This window comes from Anser brachyrhynchus, assembly GCF_964034855.1.
Source record: "Anser brachyrhynchus genome assembly, chromosome: 3".
In the NCBI taxonomy this organism is placed as follows: domain Eukaryota; kingdom Metazoa; phylum Chordata; class Aves; order Anseriformes; family Anatidae; genus Anser; species Anser brachyrhynchus.
Window position 1 is genome coordinate 107,422,595 of NC_137696.1, and position 19,074 is coordinate 107,441,668.

At 37.8% G+C, this 19,074-nt stretch overlaps 1 protein-coding gene across 2 annotated transcripts in view; it reads left to right on the top strand.

Moving 5' to 3' along the window:
• The window catches only part of TRAPPC12 (trafficking protein particle complex subunit 12), a 54,284-nt gene that overhangs the window by 34,197 nt on the left and 1,013 nt on the right, over positions 1 to 19,074 (top strand). For both annotated transcript variants that reach the window (XM_080587767.1, XM_080587768.1), the window contains exons 7-11: positions 4,447 to 4,519; positions 8,220 to 8,293; positions 15,322 to 15,420; positions 17,406 to 17,506; positions 18,310 to 18,397. In XM_080587767.1, the coding sequence (XP_080443893.1) occupies positions 4,447 to 4,519; positions 8,220 to 8,293; positions 15,322 to 15,420; positions 17,406 to 17,506; positions 18,310 to 18,397 (435 nt within the window). The remainder of the gene's footprint in view (positions 1 to 4,446; positions 4,520 to 8,219; positions 8,294 to 15,321; positions 15,421 to 17,405; positions 17,507 to 18,309; positions 18,398 to 19,074) is intronic.

Below are 19,074 nucleotides of genomic sequence, written 5' to 3' on the forward strand. Positions count from 1 at the left end.
ATCCAATTAAATATCTTGTATTTTGGAGCAATTCAAAGAGAGCTATAGAAACAAGAGTATGAAAAAGGACATCTCATAAATATATTTTTAAAAGACGTTTGTAAATTGGTGATAATTTAACCATACGAAGTCATGTAAGGTTAACTAGAAAAAAACATTATTTAGATATATGTTTTAATTTTTGTGTGGAATGCTATCAGTCTAATAATCTAGATCTCACCTGGAATGTTTAAGAATAAAGCACATGAAAGCTTATGAAAACCTATGGTGTAGCCAAGAAAATAACATAAAGAATTTACACATTATTCTTAATATTTATATATGACACTTGAGAACCATTTGGGTTGTAACAGAATTAATTGGGGAGCTTTCAACCGAAAACCTCTAGTGTTTTACTTACCTACTTGAAAAAGTGGAAAAATAATCTTCGGTCATCCTTATTTACAGAAGGGCCTACGAATAGTCATTATGTAAATGAGATGATCTTGGAGTCATAAAAACTAGGAGAGAGAAAAGACCTATTAGCTCACCTCGTCTGTCTCTCTGCAATGCAAGGTTGTTTTCTAGTTTTTAATGAGCCAGCCTGTGGAGCTGAGGCCACTTCCCCTGGGAGGCTATTCCAGGCTAATGCTAATGCATTCTTATCGTAAGAAAATTTGTCTTCCTATTTTGCTTCTCTTCCTTAATGTAATTGTGTTATTCCTATCTGATACCTCTTTTTAACCTGCTAAATTCCCTCTTGTTTTTTTGTTGTACGCTCTCTGCAGATGCCTGTCAACTTTGGATTAGCCACTAGACTTTAAGATCTAACCATATTTAATTTGACATTATGTTGGTAACTCAGTCTCTTCAGCCCTCTTCTCCTTATATATTTCTCATACCTCAATCAGGATTGGAGATTGAGATTAAAAACATAATTTTTGTTTTCCCTGTATAGGCAATAATGTTTTTAGTTTTTCTAGCATCCCTGTAAATTTGTAATCAAGATCTGATCTGATATTTTACATCTCTTGTTCATAGGTGCAGCATTTAGAAATGAAATAATCTGTGATGTCAAAGGCCTGTTATGGTCTTTTGGGGGAATGAAGTGAAATTGTTACTGTCTCTGTGTTATTGCTGGTCTTCCCAACCTGAATTGCCACAAGTTGTTGCCCTTATAAGTCTGCCTTGAAATAAAAGGACTCCAAACAGCCAGGCAGTAAGAGTAACAGTAGTAATTTAAGTCATAAAAAGGTTTGTTCTTTTCCAGTATTCATTCGAAAACATAGGCATGATCGTAGTGCTAATTCTGCTGAGGACATGTTATAAGAAATGCTTACCTGGAGACCAAAATGTGAAAAGAGCAATAGTCAGGGTTAAGCTATTCTCTCCCTTTCCCTGTGCCTGAGCTTCCTAGATGAATGAGGGAGAGCTCCTGGAAATACACGCATCCCATAGGGTGATGTATTTTGCTTTTTACCCCTAATCCTTCAAGTGACAGAGCTGTACTGTGCTCTCTACCAGGTGGGTGGAACAGTGGCAAGTGGGTTAACCGTCCTGCTTCCTGAAAAAGCTTCTGCAAGTTGCTCTTTGCGAAACTTTTCAAAAATCTTATGTGCCACTTGGCCATCTGCTACTTCCTCTGTAGTTCCACCACTCTTCTTTAAGAGAAGTTGTGTTCCTCCTTGATCCTTCCATATACACACTTCATATATCTCCCAGTCTTTTGTTTTAATTTAGATTGATGAACTTTTCAGTCTCTTAGCTACTGATTGCTTTTGCTCTTTATTTTCATTCAGCTTCCAGTTCTGGATCAGTTACTAAGAATGCATAAGTATTCCGTGTCTCATAGGTTATTTCAGTCTGGGAGGTGTTTGTCGTGATGCTTTGTTTGATGAGTTTGTAGAAAATATTATGATCCTGCACCAGACTGAGTCCCCCAAAAGCCACAATTCCAGGAGCACCCACAGAAAAAAGGTTGTTTAAAGTAAGAAGCTAATGCTGATGCAAAGTTGCGGAAGAAGAAACGAATTATTAAAAAGAGATACGGAAGGACAGGAAACTAGCAATACAAAAGGTAGCGTGCATAGGTTAGTAGATGTGGTACACGGGCGGTGGATGAGGAATGAAACAGGAGGCTTGGTGAAACAGTGCTAGCCAGTGAAACTAGTAAGTGTGTCTTTATAAATATTCAAGACGAGGAAAAACATATTTCATACATACAGCTTGTTTAATGTAGATGGTAGTGTTCAATGTTATTTGTCTTTATATTTGAAACAAGGATGTTTATGATCTTGCTAGAATAAAGTTTACCATCTGTGGAAAAGCAGGATGAGGGGATCTGTTAAAATCAAACATTTCATGTCAACTACCATAGCTTACACTGAAGAATTACTAGAATCAGTAATTTTATTATTAAACAATTCATGGAAAACTAGGGAAGTGCCTAAATATTGAAAGACTGCAGATGATGTTCCTATACTTAAGAAGGGCAAAGGGAGATAAACCTAGGGAATAAACCAATTAGCCTCAAATCAGCACCAAGTTCTGTTTTAATTACGTTGAGCTTGAGGTGACAGCTAGATATCCCCAAGTAATATCACAGAATGGTTAATGTAATATTCTAATTGTATGCTAATATCCACTTCTTTCCTTTTTTTTTTTGTGATGTTAGTTGGGGCGTTTTCAGAGAATGGCTTTGTCAAACAAACCTATTGTCTTTTCAAACAAAACAATATGTTTCACTGATGAAGGCACTCTGTTATGTTAAGACCATTTCAAGAGTAAGAACTCTGAGCCTTACTGAGAATGAGAACTGATCACTAGATTTTTTCCAGGGGAAGAGAGAGATCGTGTTTGTTTTTTTCAGACTGGATAGAAAACAGACAATAAGGTATTTTTTTTGGCTTGTGGGAGAGAAGAGTGTTTTTTTACCCTGACAAGGTGCCTTGTTATATTCTAGGCACTTAATACTTAAATCTGGTGCTTCGGTTTCGAAGTGTTTTCTAAGTGGCTACACTGCTTGTGAAATGGGGACAGGGATTCAATCTCAGAGACATGCTGCTGTGATCTCATAAATTGCCACCTATCAACTAAGTTGTGGTATCTGTACAATTGTTTGCTCATAGCCTCTCAAAATTTGAGGTAAGGCAACTTGCTTTAGCTCTCTATGAACTAAATCAAACCACCTTGTACTTGTCATGGGCTAACAGTTCTTACCAGGAAAATGACCCTGGCTCATCTGGCATGTGGTAACTGCAGTCATTTCATCGAATGCCTCTCATAGCTCTTAAGTTACTTGTAGCTAAATTTATGACACCTAACTTTAGGCTTTCACTCCAGTCTATGAAGAGAGGTTGGTATCTCTCAGGGCAATTCCTTTCACCTTAAGATGGTGTGAACTCGCTTCGTGGAGGTCCTGATTGCCCTTCGTTGACTGTAGGAGGCACCAACATGCTGTCTGAGGCCAGATTAATTTTGCTTTTGCGGATTTCCTGTGTTGTTTTTAAGTGTTTGTTTACAAACCACCGAGCACAACTGGAATGCTCTCCTGGTGTGGAAAAAAACAATTTCTTATACTGACAGAGGGTAAGAGTGTTTTGTGCAGTGTGTTCAAAAGTGCACTCAGGCCCCAGACAAGGCTATGCCTTATATTTCACTAATTGTCTAACGACAATGGCTGTTCAAGAGCAACAGCTGTAGTGGGTTTTTTGAAGGAGATCTCAAACAGTATTCTACAACCAAAGTAATAAATTTGTAATAGAGCAAATGGGGTTATTCGTGGGAATGGGAGAACGGATTTGGAGAAACTGTAATGGGATTAGAAAATGGAAAGTTGACTTGCATTTCAAATGGAACTTCACATGCGTATTTCAAAAGTGCTGAGACACAAGCTTCATTAAGTATACGTTTTCATTCTCCCAATCATATTACAAATGTTTTATTCACTCAACAGTTTGGATGATTTAAAATCTATAATAAATAAAGAGAAGCAATAAAACCCAAAGTTTGAGAAGGGAGTCGGAATAAGACCTAAGGGGAATACTTGATTAAGGACAAAAGAAGCAAGGTGTTTTCGAAACCAGAGCCCATACTTAGGGTGGAGGAGTCAAGAGAGGGTGGCTCTCTTAGAAAAATCAATTTGACATTCTTTGTGGTCATTAACATTCATTCTCTGGTGAAGCATATTTCATGTTTTGTTTAACAAAATGTGTATGTCCCCGGAGTGTGCTGACATTTAATGTTCTGTAAGTATCATAAACCTGAATTCTAACATCCTTCTACCGTGTAATGTCTTCCTTTGTGCAATTGATCTAGCTATGGTAATAATCAGTAATTTTGAACTGTATCTAGGTGAAACATTCCTGCCTGAGTTGGTTTTCATATTGACTGTCAATTTTAGATAATTTGCATTTAATACATAGCATTGTTTAAACTCATGTAAGTTACTTTAAAAATTTACTACAGATACTAGAAAATCTGGAACAAGGCTTAGCTGAAGATGGAAGTATGACTAATATTACACAGGAGAACAGACAAGGTAGGTATTCTTTAAACATTTTTTCACAGGCAGTATGGTTTTATCACTTGCCCAAGTATGCCAGAAGTTTTCAGAAGACTGCCCCAGAGTTGTTAAAACAGTATTTTTGTAATCTCATAGTCTACTCAGTCTCTGAAATGATACACCTTGTACTTTTATTTGCTGGAATTAATTTCACAGTTTTGCCCTTGATCAAACTGTTGCACTAAATCAGGTTTTTTTCCTACTTAGAAGAAACAAAGAACATGACTGCCATCCTTTAGTGATGCATCTAGAAATGTATTGCTGTCACAGCTTAGATGAATGTTTCATGTTCAGCATTGGCTCATTGGTTCCTCTCAGTCTTCCTATCTAAAATTTAGTGATTTTTTTTTTAAGATTGAACTGCTATCAGACAAGGGCTGCATTGGCCTAGGTTGTTGCTATATAGGTGTCTAATTCTCACTGCAACTGTGTGATAAGTAGAATCCTGAAATACCTAAGTCACTTTTTAAAATGAGTTTCAGAATATACTCATCTAAATCATTTTGTATGAAATTATGTTGTTGTTTTTTTCCTGTTCCTTCTATCTGAGTGTTTAGCTTCAATAGTGTGGGATAAATTACTGTATAAAGGTCATCTAGATAAATTAGTTGTTCAAGTATTTTTTTAACGGAATTTATACTAAACAGATCATTTGAGTGCGCTTAAAAATTGAACATGAGATGACATTTTAACCATTGTTATGGATTAGATGAACCACTTATGGTACCCAGCAATATGGAAGTTAAAAACATAGTACCAAGAAAACAAGAAACTTTCAGCTTCAGCCAACAGCCTAAGGAAATCTTACCAACTTCTTTCCATGCTAGCATTTACTTCTGGAGGGTGTAGGAAGTAAAGGTCTGCCTCTGAGATGGGAAGAGGCTGGGTACAGCTCTTAGCAGAGTGAAACGTTATTATAAACAGGTCACTAAAATGATGTCTACGTGGAGTGGTGCAGATCTGGTCTGAACTCTTCTGCCTGGTCTTCAAGTTGGTTGGACTTAAAGCAGCTTTAATGTGTCGGTGTTCTTCACTTAATACACCATCTAGATATGCCCTAAAAAAATGAATGCAAGTGTGAGCAGTGTATATCATAAAGGTATTTGCAGGTATATTCAAATGAATACACGTACTCTTCTTCTCAAAATGGTTTAGGAAAAAGCAGAAAGATAATCTGATATTCCAAATTTATGTACAGCTTTCCAGAAGTTTCTGGTTTTCTCTCTTTATATCTGTTGTTCATCTTGCCTCTGTTCCCTTACCTCCTTTTCCTTGTTATCCCCTTTCTACCCTCATTTTTGTCCTTTTCTCCCCATATTTTTTTCTTCTTTTTTTTCTTTCCCCTTAAAAGCAAGAGTCTGATCCCCTTTTAGCTTTTTCCTAGCTGTGTCATCATCCTGTGGCCAGCAGTCTCTATCATTCATGTGAGTTTCGGGCTCCTCACTTTTCCTCACTGCTGCTGCATCAGAGCTGAAATGAGCTCAGAAGGGTGGGTGGTTAGAAAAGCAGCAGCTAGGAGTTGCCAGGGGACAAGGCTGCTGAAGCAGTCCCCTTTGCGAGGAGTGTTGACTGCTGTTGTTTGTGGAGGTCAGCTGGGTCTTCTCCCTGTCTGCTTCTGATTATGTTGTTTTTTTGATGTTTTGTTTTGTTTTCATGTGAGATCTCACTGAAGCAAACCTTATTAACTTTATTTGAAGACAGACATAATTCATTGTGGGGATTATGCCTAGTAAGTAATTTCCTTATTGCTGGTGGAAGAAGGTGCCAACAAGTCAACTCATCATGTACATCTCCACTAGTCTGAAACAGAGCGCCTCACCTGCCAGTTTTTCAACAGGAGAAGAGTTCTAGCACCACTTGCCTGGCAATGCATTCTATAAGATGCCAATTCTGCAACCTAATGCACAGAGTTTATATTAAAATGGCTGGCAGTATGGAGTACAGTCCTTGATAAATAACGAAACTGAATGTTTAGAATGCGAGCAAGTGGTTTTCAGACATTTATCAGGCATCACATAATGATCTGGTGTTGGGTTTTCAATTTTGCTTACGGCTTTACAGGTTTTCTTTAACCTCTTTCTGCCAGCGCTAAGAAGCCTCATCCACAGGGCTACACAATTTCCAGATCAGAGCCAGTTCCTGTTTAGTTATAGCACTGACTGAAGGCATCTGGTGTGTCTGCTTTGCAATCCTTTTTGAGTACTATGGCTGGTGCTCTTGGATTGTTAGCACGAAACCTGCATGTCTCCACTGCAGAAATCAACGTCGTGTTTGTTGTTACCTAAGTCCTTGGTAAGATCCTGAAAAATTGAACGTGGTTGCCAAACTAGGAGGACATGCAAACAGGGAGATAAGCACAAGTGAAATAATAAAGGAGAGTTAAGAGGAGATTTATTTAATTATGTCCAGGTTTTACAGACACCCCCAAGGAAAGAAAAAATATAGCGTGCAATAATTGCTCAGTGTTTACAGCAGCCTCTCCATTAACAGCACTAGCAATGTGTGGTCAAGGGAGAATTCCTAAAACAAAAGCTAGCATTAATGAACAGTTTTAAGGTACAGTGAATGAAGTACTGGGTTCAGTCTTGGGCCCCGTACTATTCCCCCTCTTTTGACAAAGGTAATTTGGGAATTTTGACATTGATTTTTTGTTGTTGTTTTGGGTGGGGGGTGGTGAAGGTGTTTCTAGGAAGTGAAGGGGAGTAGACATTTCACCAGACTCTGTTCTTATTTGTAATGGCATTTATGTGTGTTAAAAAAAATTATCTGTGCGACCTGCCATGCTTTTCATCATAGCATACATTATGGATACAAATGAGTGGTCTCAGTTATTACAGTCTCATTGAAATAGCCTCTTCGCCCTTTCCTCTCCCCTCCTTCTCAAATCATTACAGTGACCTTGACAGCTGATTGACTGAGACCTATTTATTTTCCAAATGTACTGAATTAATACTCCTAACATTTATTTTGGAGGATTAGAGGAATATTTCTAGCATTGATCTAGGGAAATGGATTGAGAAAAATAAGGATCTATGTGAACTATTCTCTTAAAACATCAGGAGTCTGTCTGCAAACCCAGAGAGAAAAAAAAAAAAATCTGCTGCTGCAGCTTTTAATGCCTGCAAGCTCCAGGAGCATGGGGAAAGCAGACAGGCTTGGCAGATTTTTTCCAGCACAGCTCTAAGCCAGAGGCAGGCACAAATAGTCCCAGACTCAGACAGTTCTGACCCTGCACGTTTTGGCTCTGAAATGGCATTAGCTATGTTTGATTTTTGAGTTTATCTCATTTAATCCTCTAGATTATATGTTTTTAAAATTGATACTCATTATCACTCTAATCTTTTTTATGCATCTTTTGTTCTTACATTGGAAAATATGTGGCTGCTTCTTCTAGTGTTTAATATTTGGCCTGAGCTCAAAGCTCAGCGGCTGTCTGTTGCTTTGCATTGTTACAGCATGTATGGTCCCCAGAACTGCTTGAGTAATTCCCTTGGAGAGATGCAGGATTTTCTGTCTGATGGTGCAGCATAGCAGAGAATTAAAAATTCTCGGCTAAAACCCAGTGGTGTTAACGAGGTGGATCTTTCAAAATCATAATTCATAGGACCAATAATTGATGGCAAGAAAGAACCTCTAATTTATTTGTGCAAATTCACAAGCTGCTCTTATTTTGCAGCCTCTGTTCAGCTGTGGAGGTCACGTCTGGGCCGGGTGATGTACTCCATGGCAAACTGTCTGCTAATGATGAAGGTACGTGGGTGGCAGCAACTGCAGAGGTACCGTATATTCCCGAATAGAATGTCAGAGAAAGTGCAGGAGAATTACTGGTGCATAGATAAGACTACCTGACTGTACTTGGAGGTTTTGCATAGTGAAGAATTAATTAGACTTAATAATGCCTTATTTAATAGATAACCATTTGAAGTAATGTTCTTTGGGAACATATCTGCACTTATTTCTCCCCGAATCATCCTGGAGAACGTGCAGTAACAATACCAAATTTACATTTTTAAATTGAATTTTTCTAACACTTAACTAAATGCTGTAATTAAAAGCAATTATGTGCTCTGTCTTTTTCAAACTGTGCACTAAGAGTGTTGCTCTGTGTATGCACATTATGAATACTATAGACTCTGTATATGATGAAGATCCAGAACATCTAAATACATCCTTCCTATCTCAATTGTAAGATAGCTTCTTTCAAGTTTAAATCCGCACTAATGGGTGAGGAAAAGAGAAAGGAATAAAAGGAAAACTAGCTACCACTGTTTTGTTGTTTCTCTCTTGTTTCCCCCTTATTCCTTAAGCACCTTTTGCTGCATTTGGTGTAATGCGGGCTTCTCCTTGTGATCAGGAAATTTAAAAAATAAGACAATTTCTGTCATTCACGTCATGGTCAGGGAAATAGGGATATCGCCATTCTAGGCATGCAACAAACTGCTGTTATGCTGAGTTTAACTGTGCTTCACAAATCAATTAACAGCAACAGGCTCAGAGCAATTCTGTCAGCACTATAACCTTCACAGGCCAAGCTCCTTGCTCCCTGCTAGTTGGTTATCCAAGGTCATGTCAAACCTGACGTTTACTGAGCTACTTTCCAGGCTGGGCCTCCTTGATGCTCCGTTCATAATATTGTAGCAACTCAGAAAGCATGCATTTTTCAGATCAGATACAGTTATCTGAACATAATATCCTTTTTATGTGAATTGGGGAAAACAGAAATTTCTGTTCATAATTATATTGTGATCAGAACAGTCCTGTCCTGAATAGAAATAATTGTCCATTAAACCATGAAGTATTTGTAAGAATTAATAAGCACTTGTTTTGAAGTAGGTACTTGACATAGGTTCAGTTCTTAAGGAACTTGCTTTTTCAAAAAACAGGTGGAGAAAAGCACAACATATTTGTGAATACTAGTTAACAACTTTTTGGAAATGATACCTCAGAAATACTGCAGCTCAGATACTTCTTAAGATCAGTTTTATTTAGGGCCTCACGGCTGTTAATTTAAAAATTTACACTTCCACAGTAACTTCCAGACTACCCACAACTGCATGTTAATGCACAACTGCTCCCATCTGAAACATGAATTTAGTACATTGGCTGTGGAGCAGTTGGAAATCTCACAATTTTCAGAAATATCCCTATATGGAGTAGTAGAGAGCTGGGGTAGTTCAGGCTGGAGAAGAGAAGGTTCTGGAAAGACCTTACAGCGGCCTTCCAGTACCTAAAGGGGGCCTACAGGAAAGCTGGGGAGGGACTCTTTGTCAGGGGGTGTAGTGATAGGATAAGGGGTAATGGCTTTAAACTAAAAGAGGGTAGGTTTCGATTAGATATAAGGAAGAAATTTTTCACTCAGAGGGTGGTGAGGCACTGGCACAGGTTGCCCAGGGAAGCTGTGGATGTCCCATCCCTGGAGGTGTTCAAGGCCAGGTTGGATGGGGCCTTGGGCAACCTGATCTAGTGGAAGGTATCCCTGACCATGGCAGGGGGGTTGGAACTGGGTAGTCTTTAAGATCCCTTCCAACCCAAACCATTCCATGATTCTGTGATTCTATGATTTTCAGACACAGCCTTATTACAGTTAAAATCAGAGTAGTGCATCAAGTTAATTTATTCTGCTTATGTGACAAATCCTTGCTGAAAGAGTTATATTGGTTATTTATAAAAGTACTAATTTTAAGACCACTGTAACATACAGCAATACTGTAATCATCTTCTCCACCTTCTGGAGTATTCCAATTTCTTCAAATAATTTTTAACATACTTCTGTTAATTCTCTCATGAACAATTATATTAATTGAACAGCATTCCACATCTACAGTTGTTTTTGCTGTTGTGTAAAACACTCTAAAAACTAAATGTTTTATTCAAGTGTTTCAAGTATATATAATAATTTGAAAAAAAAAATCATTCTCCAAGTCAGTGCCATGCATTGCCATCTAGTGTACATTTAAAATACTGCAATGTGGTCATATTTGGTCCCCAAGTACTATTAGGTAAATTGAATAGCTTGTGCTATTAGTAGATTAATAATATCTTTTTTTTTTTTAAGTTAAAACAATTCAACAATGGTATAAAGCAAAGGCAGATTATATTATTTTTGTTAACCTTTTTCTTTGCCCAACAAACTTCAGTAATATTTACTATGGAACAGGCTTGTCAGAATTTACTCTACAAAATTAAAATAAAAAATTCTTTGAACAGATGTTGGACCTATGTCTCTTTAAATCTATTTCAGCTATGCTCAAATCTAGTTAGGTTTATTTCTTGTCATCTCTCTTATGCGTTACTTATCTGACCCAAGGAATTCTGACCATGATTTTTCTTTTTAAATACATTATAGGGCCTCTTTAGTTTCACAGCTGAATATCTCATTAAATTACTAAGGTGGAGGAGTATATTGTTTTGAAGGTAGCGAATGGGGTGTAAATAAGTGCTTTAACCAGACTTGCACAAGAAACCAGTTAGTCAAAAGTCTCCTTTACATTGGTACAATTTTTTCTACTGAATTCTGCCTGCTACAGTTCAGTAGCAGTTTAAGGCAGTCTTACTGCTTCTAAGACTATATGTATATTTTCTGTTCATCACCTTTTCCTCGGACACCCTTTCTTAAGAAAGAAATAGAGTATTCTTCCTCCCCTCCGTACTCCACTATTGGACTTAACTAAGTGACAGAAACAAAGACATGGTGGATCTCAGTCACAGCAACTGAGTCAGCTTTTACATTTTCATGTGAACAAGGGGCAACCTAAGGGAGGAGGTGGAAATACAGCAGGAAGGGAAGGGGAGACCACTTAACATGCATCGCTACAGACTTTCATTTATAAGAACCGTGGGCTTAAGTCGCTGTGAAACTGTACCCTGAATATAGCAGCATGAGAGAACATTCATTTAAAATGCAACTGATGATGTGCATTGCTTCATTTCAACAATATAATTACAAAATGTCTGTCATTTTACTAAATCACCATGGAAGTGTCTTAAGAACTTTTTAAAGTTCTTTTCATCTGAGCTAAAATTGCTTTTGACATTATCTTAGAAGACTTTTACCTCTCTGAGGAATAAATACTTAAGTACTTTCCATATATATTATAAATGCACTCTAATTAAGGACGTATTTTGCATTTTGTAAGATTTTTTTTGTCAGTGTTGTTTTAGTTTTTGTAGAGCTTGCCCTTAGTAAACACAGAAGCATTAGAATTGTTTTTAATTTGGGTCTAAATACAATTAAAACTACACTTGAAGAAGGAGGTAGCACCTTGTACTAATGGTGCAAGGGACTGATGCATAAGGACTTTGGTTGCATAAGGAGAAAGACTGCATGAATCATGTCTTTTGCCTAACTGTGCTGCAGTACGACACTCTGGATTCATAATGCTGTGAATCTCTGCTTTCATAACCCTTCCTCAAATGCACTAGGTAGAGAGGAAGGGTGAGTTATCCATCCTCGTCTCCGAAATTATGGCCTTCACGAACTATACTTTTTGTAATAACTAAAGCTGATTTTTAATCTGTGGTTTCTGAACCTAATATTAGCATTCTATGCATCACGACCATTTATGTTTATTTCTAAATATCTCATAACTCATTTTTAAGTACTTAAGATGAGGGGGGGGAAACACAAAAGTGTATAATGCAGTGAGCATTAAGGGAAATACAGTTACACTGCAGTGCATCAGAGGAAAACAAACCCCACTTGCCGTTTTTGTGCAGGTAGATCCAGTGGCTTAATAGAACTTCTTTTTGGATGATTATATCTAATTTTAGCTCTGATTTGTTTGTAATCAAAGAAATATTGAATTATTAAACTATACCAACTCTCATTCATATCCTGAATTGTGTAACTTTAGTCCTGCTTTTGGGATTTCTTATGAAGGTGTGGAAAATCTGAAGGGTCACAATTTGTAGTTAAAGACTGTGATAACACTTCTACCCTACCTTTAAGTCTTAAGATCACAAGCTGACTGGTTTTGTTTTGTTTTTACTGCCAGTACTTAATATTTCTTAATCCTCCCAACCACAACTTGTAATAAACAAGATTCCACTCTTCTGAGAGGGTTTCTCATTTATCATTCTCACAGACATTTGTTCTTTTACCATGTCCCAGTAGCAAAGCAGGGAATTAAAATCTGGTCTTTAGTAGATAAGACTAAATATCATGTACTTTACAATATGCTCCTTCAGAAGGAATTGTCAAATAAGGTGCTTTTGTAACATACCATTGTATTGCTTTTGTAACATACCATTGTGTCACCTGGCAGTATACAGGATACCCTAGAAATCTACTACTGTCTCTATGATGAGTAAGTGGGGGAGAGTATACACATACAAAACTTAGTGCCTGCAGTAAGTTTTATATGCATGTACTGAAGCAATTACAGGATGAGATTGTATTTAGAATTAAATCTGGATACTGTCATAATGCTTTACTGTTTCATGCTGGGCCCAGCCTCGCCTGTGCTCAGGTGTGGTTTTAGACCTACGTGACAATCTCTTGTCATCTCCTGGAAGAAATGGGTCCTATTCCTGTGACAGGCACTGCAGGGCATGGGGTAAATACACACAGGTGTTGTGTGATGTGCCATCATATAGAAACAAGGTGCAATATGTTTCCTGATCCACAAATACAGTTCATAGACTCTTAATGCCTCACCTCTCACATTTTAGGAGGTGCGAACCTTTGCATGCTCCTAGTTATAATACACATATAGTGCACATAATACATAATACAATACTAGATAGGGAATGCAATAGGGGAAGAGGGTTTGTTTGCCTGACTAGGCCAAGCCTGCCCCTGCAGCATGGACTTCCAAGATGTTATTTGTCTGCTTGTTCCTACAAGGTTGGCTCCTTACCTATGCTAGGGAGCCTGTGATGTTATAATTGGGCAAACAGTGCCCCCTCGTGCAGCTTGTGCTGGCCAAGACTTCTCTTCAGTCAGTTCATACTGAGCTGACAGAAGCCCTTTTCTTTCAACTTAACTACAGGGTCTCCGGGGAATTGTTTGGGGGATGTGAGTGCAACAGCCCTGTCCCTCACAGTTCTGCTGCATGTCTTTGTCGCATGGACTAAGCTGGAGTGTATGTGAGAGTGAGCACCGGGAAAGGGACAGCTTTAGACTACAGAATAGAAGACACTGAGCACAAAAGCTAGAATGTGATATAATAAAATTATTTGTCCAGTAAGCAAGCATATTGTTATTTGCAAAGGGATGAAATTCAGTCCCAGACAATCTTTTGTTTTTTATAAATGACAATCTTGCAAGGATTAATACAAGCGTGGCTGGGGTTCTTCTAAGGAGCCAGTTCAGAGGAGCCCTGTTCCATGATTTTTATGCAATACCTAACACTGTTGGACTTCATGATCAAACAAGTCCTGTAAGTGAGAGCTGTTACATTGAAAATTGAGTTTGTCCTGTCATAAATTCATGAGGAATTTTGGTAGTAAAAATTACATCGTGTTTGAGTTGTGAATGCTAAATGAATCGGAATTTAAACAAGTACATCGTTGCCTATATGGCCTGTTGTCTTTGCTCTGAACTCTTGCCATTACCAGTAATGACCATGGACATGGCATGGCATACTAGAATTGGAATAAACTCTCTATGCTAAATGTTAGATGTTCAAGTTTAATAGTTATATGTGCAATATACAAGTTGTTTGGAAAAGAAAGGTCCTGCAAAGTGCCCCTGGGGTTGTTTTAGCCAGTCTCTACTATCATAGGCTATGTAATTGCTCTCGTATATATATAAGACGCGAAAGACTTCTCTTGTTTTTTGCGTGTATGAAAAAATTAGTATGGTCCAAAGAGTGACCTGATGCATGGCCAAATAGGACTCAGTCATTTTAAATACAATCTCAGAAAAAGAAATACATTACACCTGGGGCACACGGCCTCCTCAGACTAAAGAGGAGATGAGGAATAAGCACTATATCCAATTGAAAAAAAAAAAAGGTATGGTACAGAGTATCCCAAGGTGTCTGTGCTGTTTTGAAAGATTATTCTTTGATATATTTTGCTTCTGAACACCTACAAATTCTGGTATGAAGGTGAAGGGCAAAACTGCCAGGAAGCACCAAGTCAGTACAGCACATAGCCTTCAGTCTTTGCAAATGCCTGTTTTTTATAAGCACATGCAGGTTTTCCCTGCCTCTGCTCTGAATTGATCAAAGAAGCTGTAGCTGAGACTGGTGCAACCTTGTGCCCTGTGGATGTACCTACTACATGTGTTTCCCTTGGCCACTGGTTTTTCATCTGAAAACATGGAAGAAGTTTTAGCTTCTGTCACATTACTTTGTGTTTTTCACAAGTTAAAAGCATGTGCACAAACAGTTCCCAAAGCTTTTCAACACTTTATTAAACTATGTAAATCGTGCATATATATGAAACATGAGACACTTCTCAAGTACCTACACCTGAGTCACATGGAAGGCTTTTGACTGTCATCCTAAATCATAATCCTGGACAGTAATTTTTTTTTTTTTTTTGAATGAATGAAATGAAAGAATGAAACGAAGAGATTCTTTAGCTACATTTAGCTACAACTAGAATATGATCCAGTTGCAAAATAAATAAAGGAAGGTCCCTTGTTTATACAGTTCCAGTATAACTGAGAGTTTAGCCAGCGTGCAGTGGTAGGCAGAAGTTCTGTCCCATTCACGAGTTGCAATTATTTTGATTCTGTTTACATATGTTTTTATTTTTTTTTTAAAGGCTACGTAAAGGCTAAAGAATGCTGAGCTTAAGTATCTGGTTGTGTGCTTTTTACCCCTTAGGACTATGTGCTTGCTGTAGATGCTTATCACTCTGTCATCAAATATTACCCACAGCAAGAGCCTCAGCTGTTGAGTGGAATTGGAAGGATTTTCCTTCAGGTATGTATTTGGTTCTAAATATGCTAGGTAATGTTGCTATTGACAGCTATGTAGTGAATGATTGTTGCATTTAGAACTATAGCTAAAACTGTATCAAATCGTAGAGGCAGTGGACAAAACTAAAAACCTTTCACCATGTGATATTAGATAATGCTAGGAAATATGAAGCACTAATATTAAAATTACATGTGTGTACATTAGTGAATAAAAAAGGTACTATAGAAAATTATGCTAAAGATTTAATCAAAAGGCAACATTGCACACTTACTAAAAGTGAAGAGGCCCAGATCTGATGTACGGCCAGCCTTTAGTTGTTGCCTTACTATAAATGGGAAATGGGGATGAGAGAAATGGAGAATTCAGAGACTACCACAGAGAAATGTTAAGAAGCACTCTAATTCTGCCAGCAATCACCTGACCTCTAAAACAGAAATTCACATGTGATAAAGAAACAGTGAGTGCATTTTAGTCTCTAGTGTTTATTGTGTGCTTCTAATAGACTCTGTTTGCTGGCTGACCTGTCCAAAATTGCCGTTTAAATAACTACATTAAAGAATTTCAAAAGTGGAAAGCTGTCTGACCTTACCCTCTATAATATTGCCACAAAAAAAAAATTAAAGGTAAAAGTGGTAAATAAATCCTAGGAGCACTTCAGACAAATAACCTGTTTCCAGACAAACAGCAAACTCAAGCACACAGTGTTTTGCACGCTCCTGTTAGAAAAGAGGAGTTGTACTATTCTTCCTGACCACTATGGATAGAACAAAATGTGGCATAAAAAGTGCAGCAGGGTAGAGTGTGTTTTCTAATAGTAAGGGTAATTAAGAATTCTGGAATGAGTTTTCTGGGGAGGTTGTGTAATATTCACCATTTGAGAGCTTTAAGGAGACTTCCACACGTTTGTCACAAACATCTTCAGTAACGTTGGTCCTGGTTTTGAACAAAAAGATGATTTTGTGAAAGTCCCCACCTGAAGGCTGCCTGGTTTTCATGGTTTTATGCTTCTGAACTAGTTTAGTTTCCTTCCTTTTGAAAGATTTATTTTACCCAGTAGTGAGTTTTCTTCTCCTTCCATCTCTCCAGCCTAAAATTAGACACTGTACTGGGAAGCCTCACCAAAAGTATGAGCGCATCCTCCTATGAAACATAAATCGCTAGCTTGTTTACCAAAGGGACCTTCTTCAGAGAAAATATTTTTCTTATCTCAGATAGCAATGCATGTGACATGCACTTAGGTGAAATACCTCTTTCCTTCTAGGAATCCCCTTTCTGTCCATCTTCCAATAAAGCTTGTTTGTCCTTAAGGCAGCTTTCACATCGCTTTCCTTCAGCCTGCATGATCCACTAGCCAGTAGTTTTCAGTCTGCATATGGACTGTCTCCCCACAACGACCCATTGTGTTGGGGCTGTTTTCTGACACGTTTTGGTCTGATGTGTTCAAGTTGTCCTGTGTTCTCTGACTTTGACCCAGAAACACCTTGTGTATTGACTAAGTACAGGTCCTACGCTAGTCCCAGGCTATTGTGTTCCCGTTTTCATGCTTATTGACAGCTTCTGCTTGTGAGCAATAAGCATCTGTCTTCATTTCCACATTTTCCTGTGGACTAACACCAAGTCCTACTGGAAGTAAGTCTGACCTTTTCTCATTTTCAGCTAATTTTACAAACTCTGGAGTGAGTTACAACAAAAGAGCCAAATGAGGAGGTGTGGCACCACTACTCTACAGTACGAGGGCTCCACAAACACAGCTGAAAACCACTGCCTTAGATAAAACTGTACATGGTGTTGGTGTTCTTTTTTGTAATCTTAGTGTGGCTCTTCAAATACCTTGTTTGATAACAGACGTTACCCAGTCGTCTTGGTACCAAACAATTAGATAATGGACTTCGACATGTTTTCATGTTCTTATCCTTTGTAAAAGATGTAATCAGTCTGGGTCTCTTTTCTTCTTATTGTGGTAACTTTCTCACAATTTTACTGTCTAGATTGGAGACATAAAAACTGCAGAAAAGTACTTTCAAGACGTTGAAAAAGTGACTCACAAATTGGATGGACTACAGAGCCAGATTATGGTTTTAATGAACAGGTAGATAATTTAATGGCTAAATGAAACTTTAAAATATAGTTTTTCAAAGTATACATAATGAGTATCAAACTACCCTTGAGACAATTGAGTTCTCTTTCTGTCTTTTATGTAACTACATCTGTTGTAAGGGAGACTGAATGGAATGTAGACCCACGAGATCTGTATTACTTGGTACAGTCATATTATCCAGCATTGAAATTGTGATCCTTCAGTTGATTTTATGAAGCTTTTTCTCATTCTACCAGGCATTGTATGTTTTCAGTCTGCTTTTTGAGTATACATTTGTATAAATAGTGCTTAGGAGAGGAGAAGCTATTTGGGGCCCTTATCCCACAGTCAGATCTGCTAGTAAAGCTGCTGCCTCTTTAGTTTCAAAGAATGCTCGAAAACACAGCAGTAATTCAGCTGCATGATGGGGGGGCTCAGTTTATAATGTTTAGCACATTGCCTAATACATTTAGAAAATACAATTCAAAAGTGCTCTGAAAATGATGTAGCATGGCTAATTTCCTAAAGAGAAATAATTCCGGGAAGAGAGTATCTACATTTAAATTAATGAAAACACAGCGAAGACTCTTGCTTTGGTAGGCAGAATATGTAATAGCCAAATGATCCAAGTTGTCATTCCATTTGTCTGTAAATCAGTGTCTCCTTGCTGGTTCAAGATTATACCGTGAAGAACAAATGTCAGAAACTCTCACATCTATAATAGGAAAAATAAAAAATGATGTCCATTCTTTTTAAAATATATTATCACCTTGGGTTTTCCAGGAGAACTCACTCATGTGTCACTTACTTTCTAGAGCATTCCTCCACCTTGGTCAGAATAATTTTGCAGAAGCTCATCGATTTTTCACAGAAATTTTAAGGATCGACTCATCAAATGCTGTGGTAAATCTCCACATTGCTACATTTATAATGAACACCTAAATTATTCTTGTAATGCCTTCATACATGTATTTAATAAGTACCCAGAGTATGCTCAGAGCTTTATAGAAAAATTGGATGTGGCCTGTGTGCCGAAGAGTTTTTAGTATAGATGAGGTTAAGATACAAAGGTGGGAAGTGAAGAACTGGTGAATACTTAGACATGCATGAAGGCATTGCAAATCATTATGTTTATGGGATCTTTGCAAAAGTGTTTTTGTTTTTTTTGCATTCAGTGTGTTTAGTGTAGGCATGCATGTCAGAAAGAGAAATAGCAGCTGCCAACATATATAAAACTAACATGATTTCACACAGCATTGAAGGGATATAATCATTTTAAACATGACATTTTTAACATGGTGCACATCAGAGCCTTGGATTCCCATCACAAAAGGAGATCAAAGAAGAGCTGTTTGTTTATTTACTTCTGTTATTTGTACCTGTGGCAGCTTTCAGTGCATGGTCATACAGGAGTATTCCTGAGAACTCAGACAGCTTACCCCCAAAAGCCTGATCTGAGACCACTTAAAAACGGAGGGGACTGAGTTTAAGAAGCGCATGAACTGCATCATTTTGCAGGCTGTAAAATAGTACGTACTATAAACTGTGAGAAATCAATAAGGTTTCCTGAAGAGAGAGAG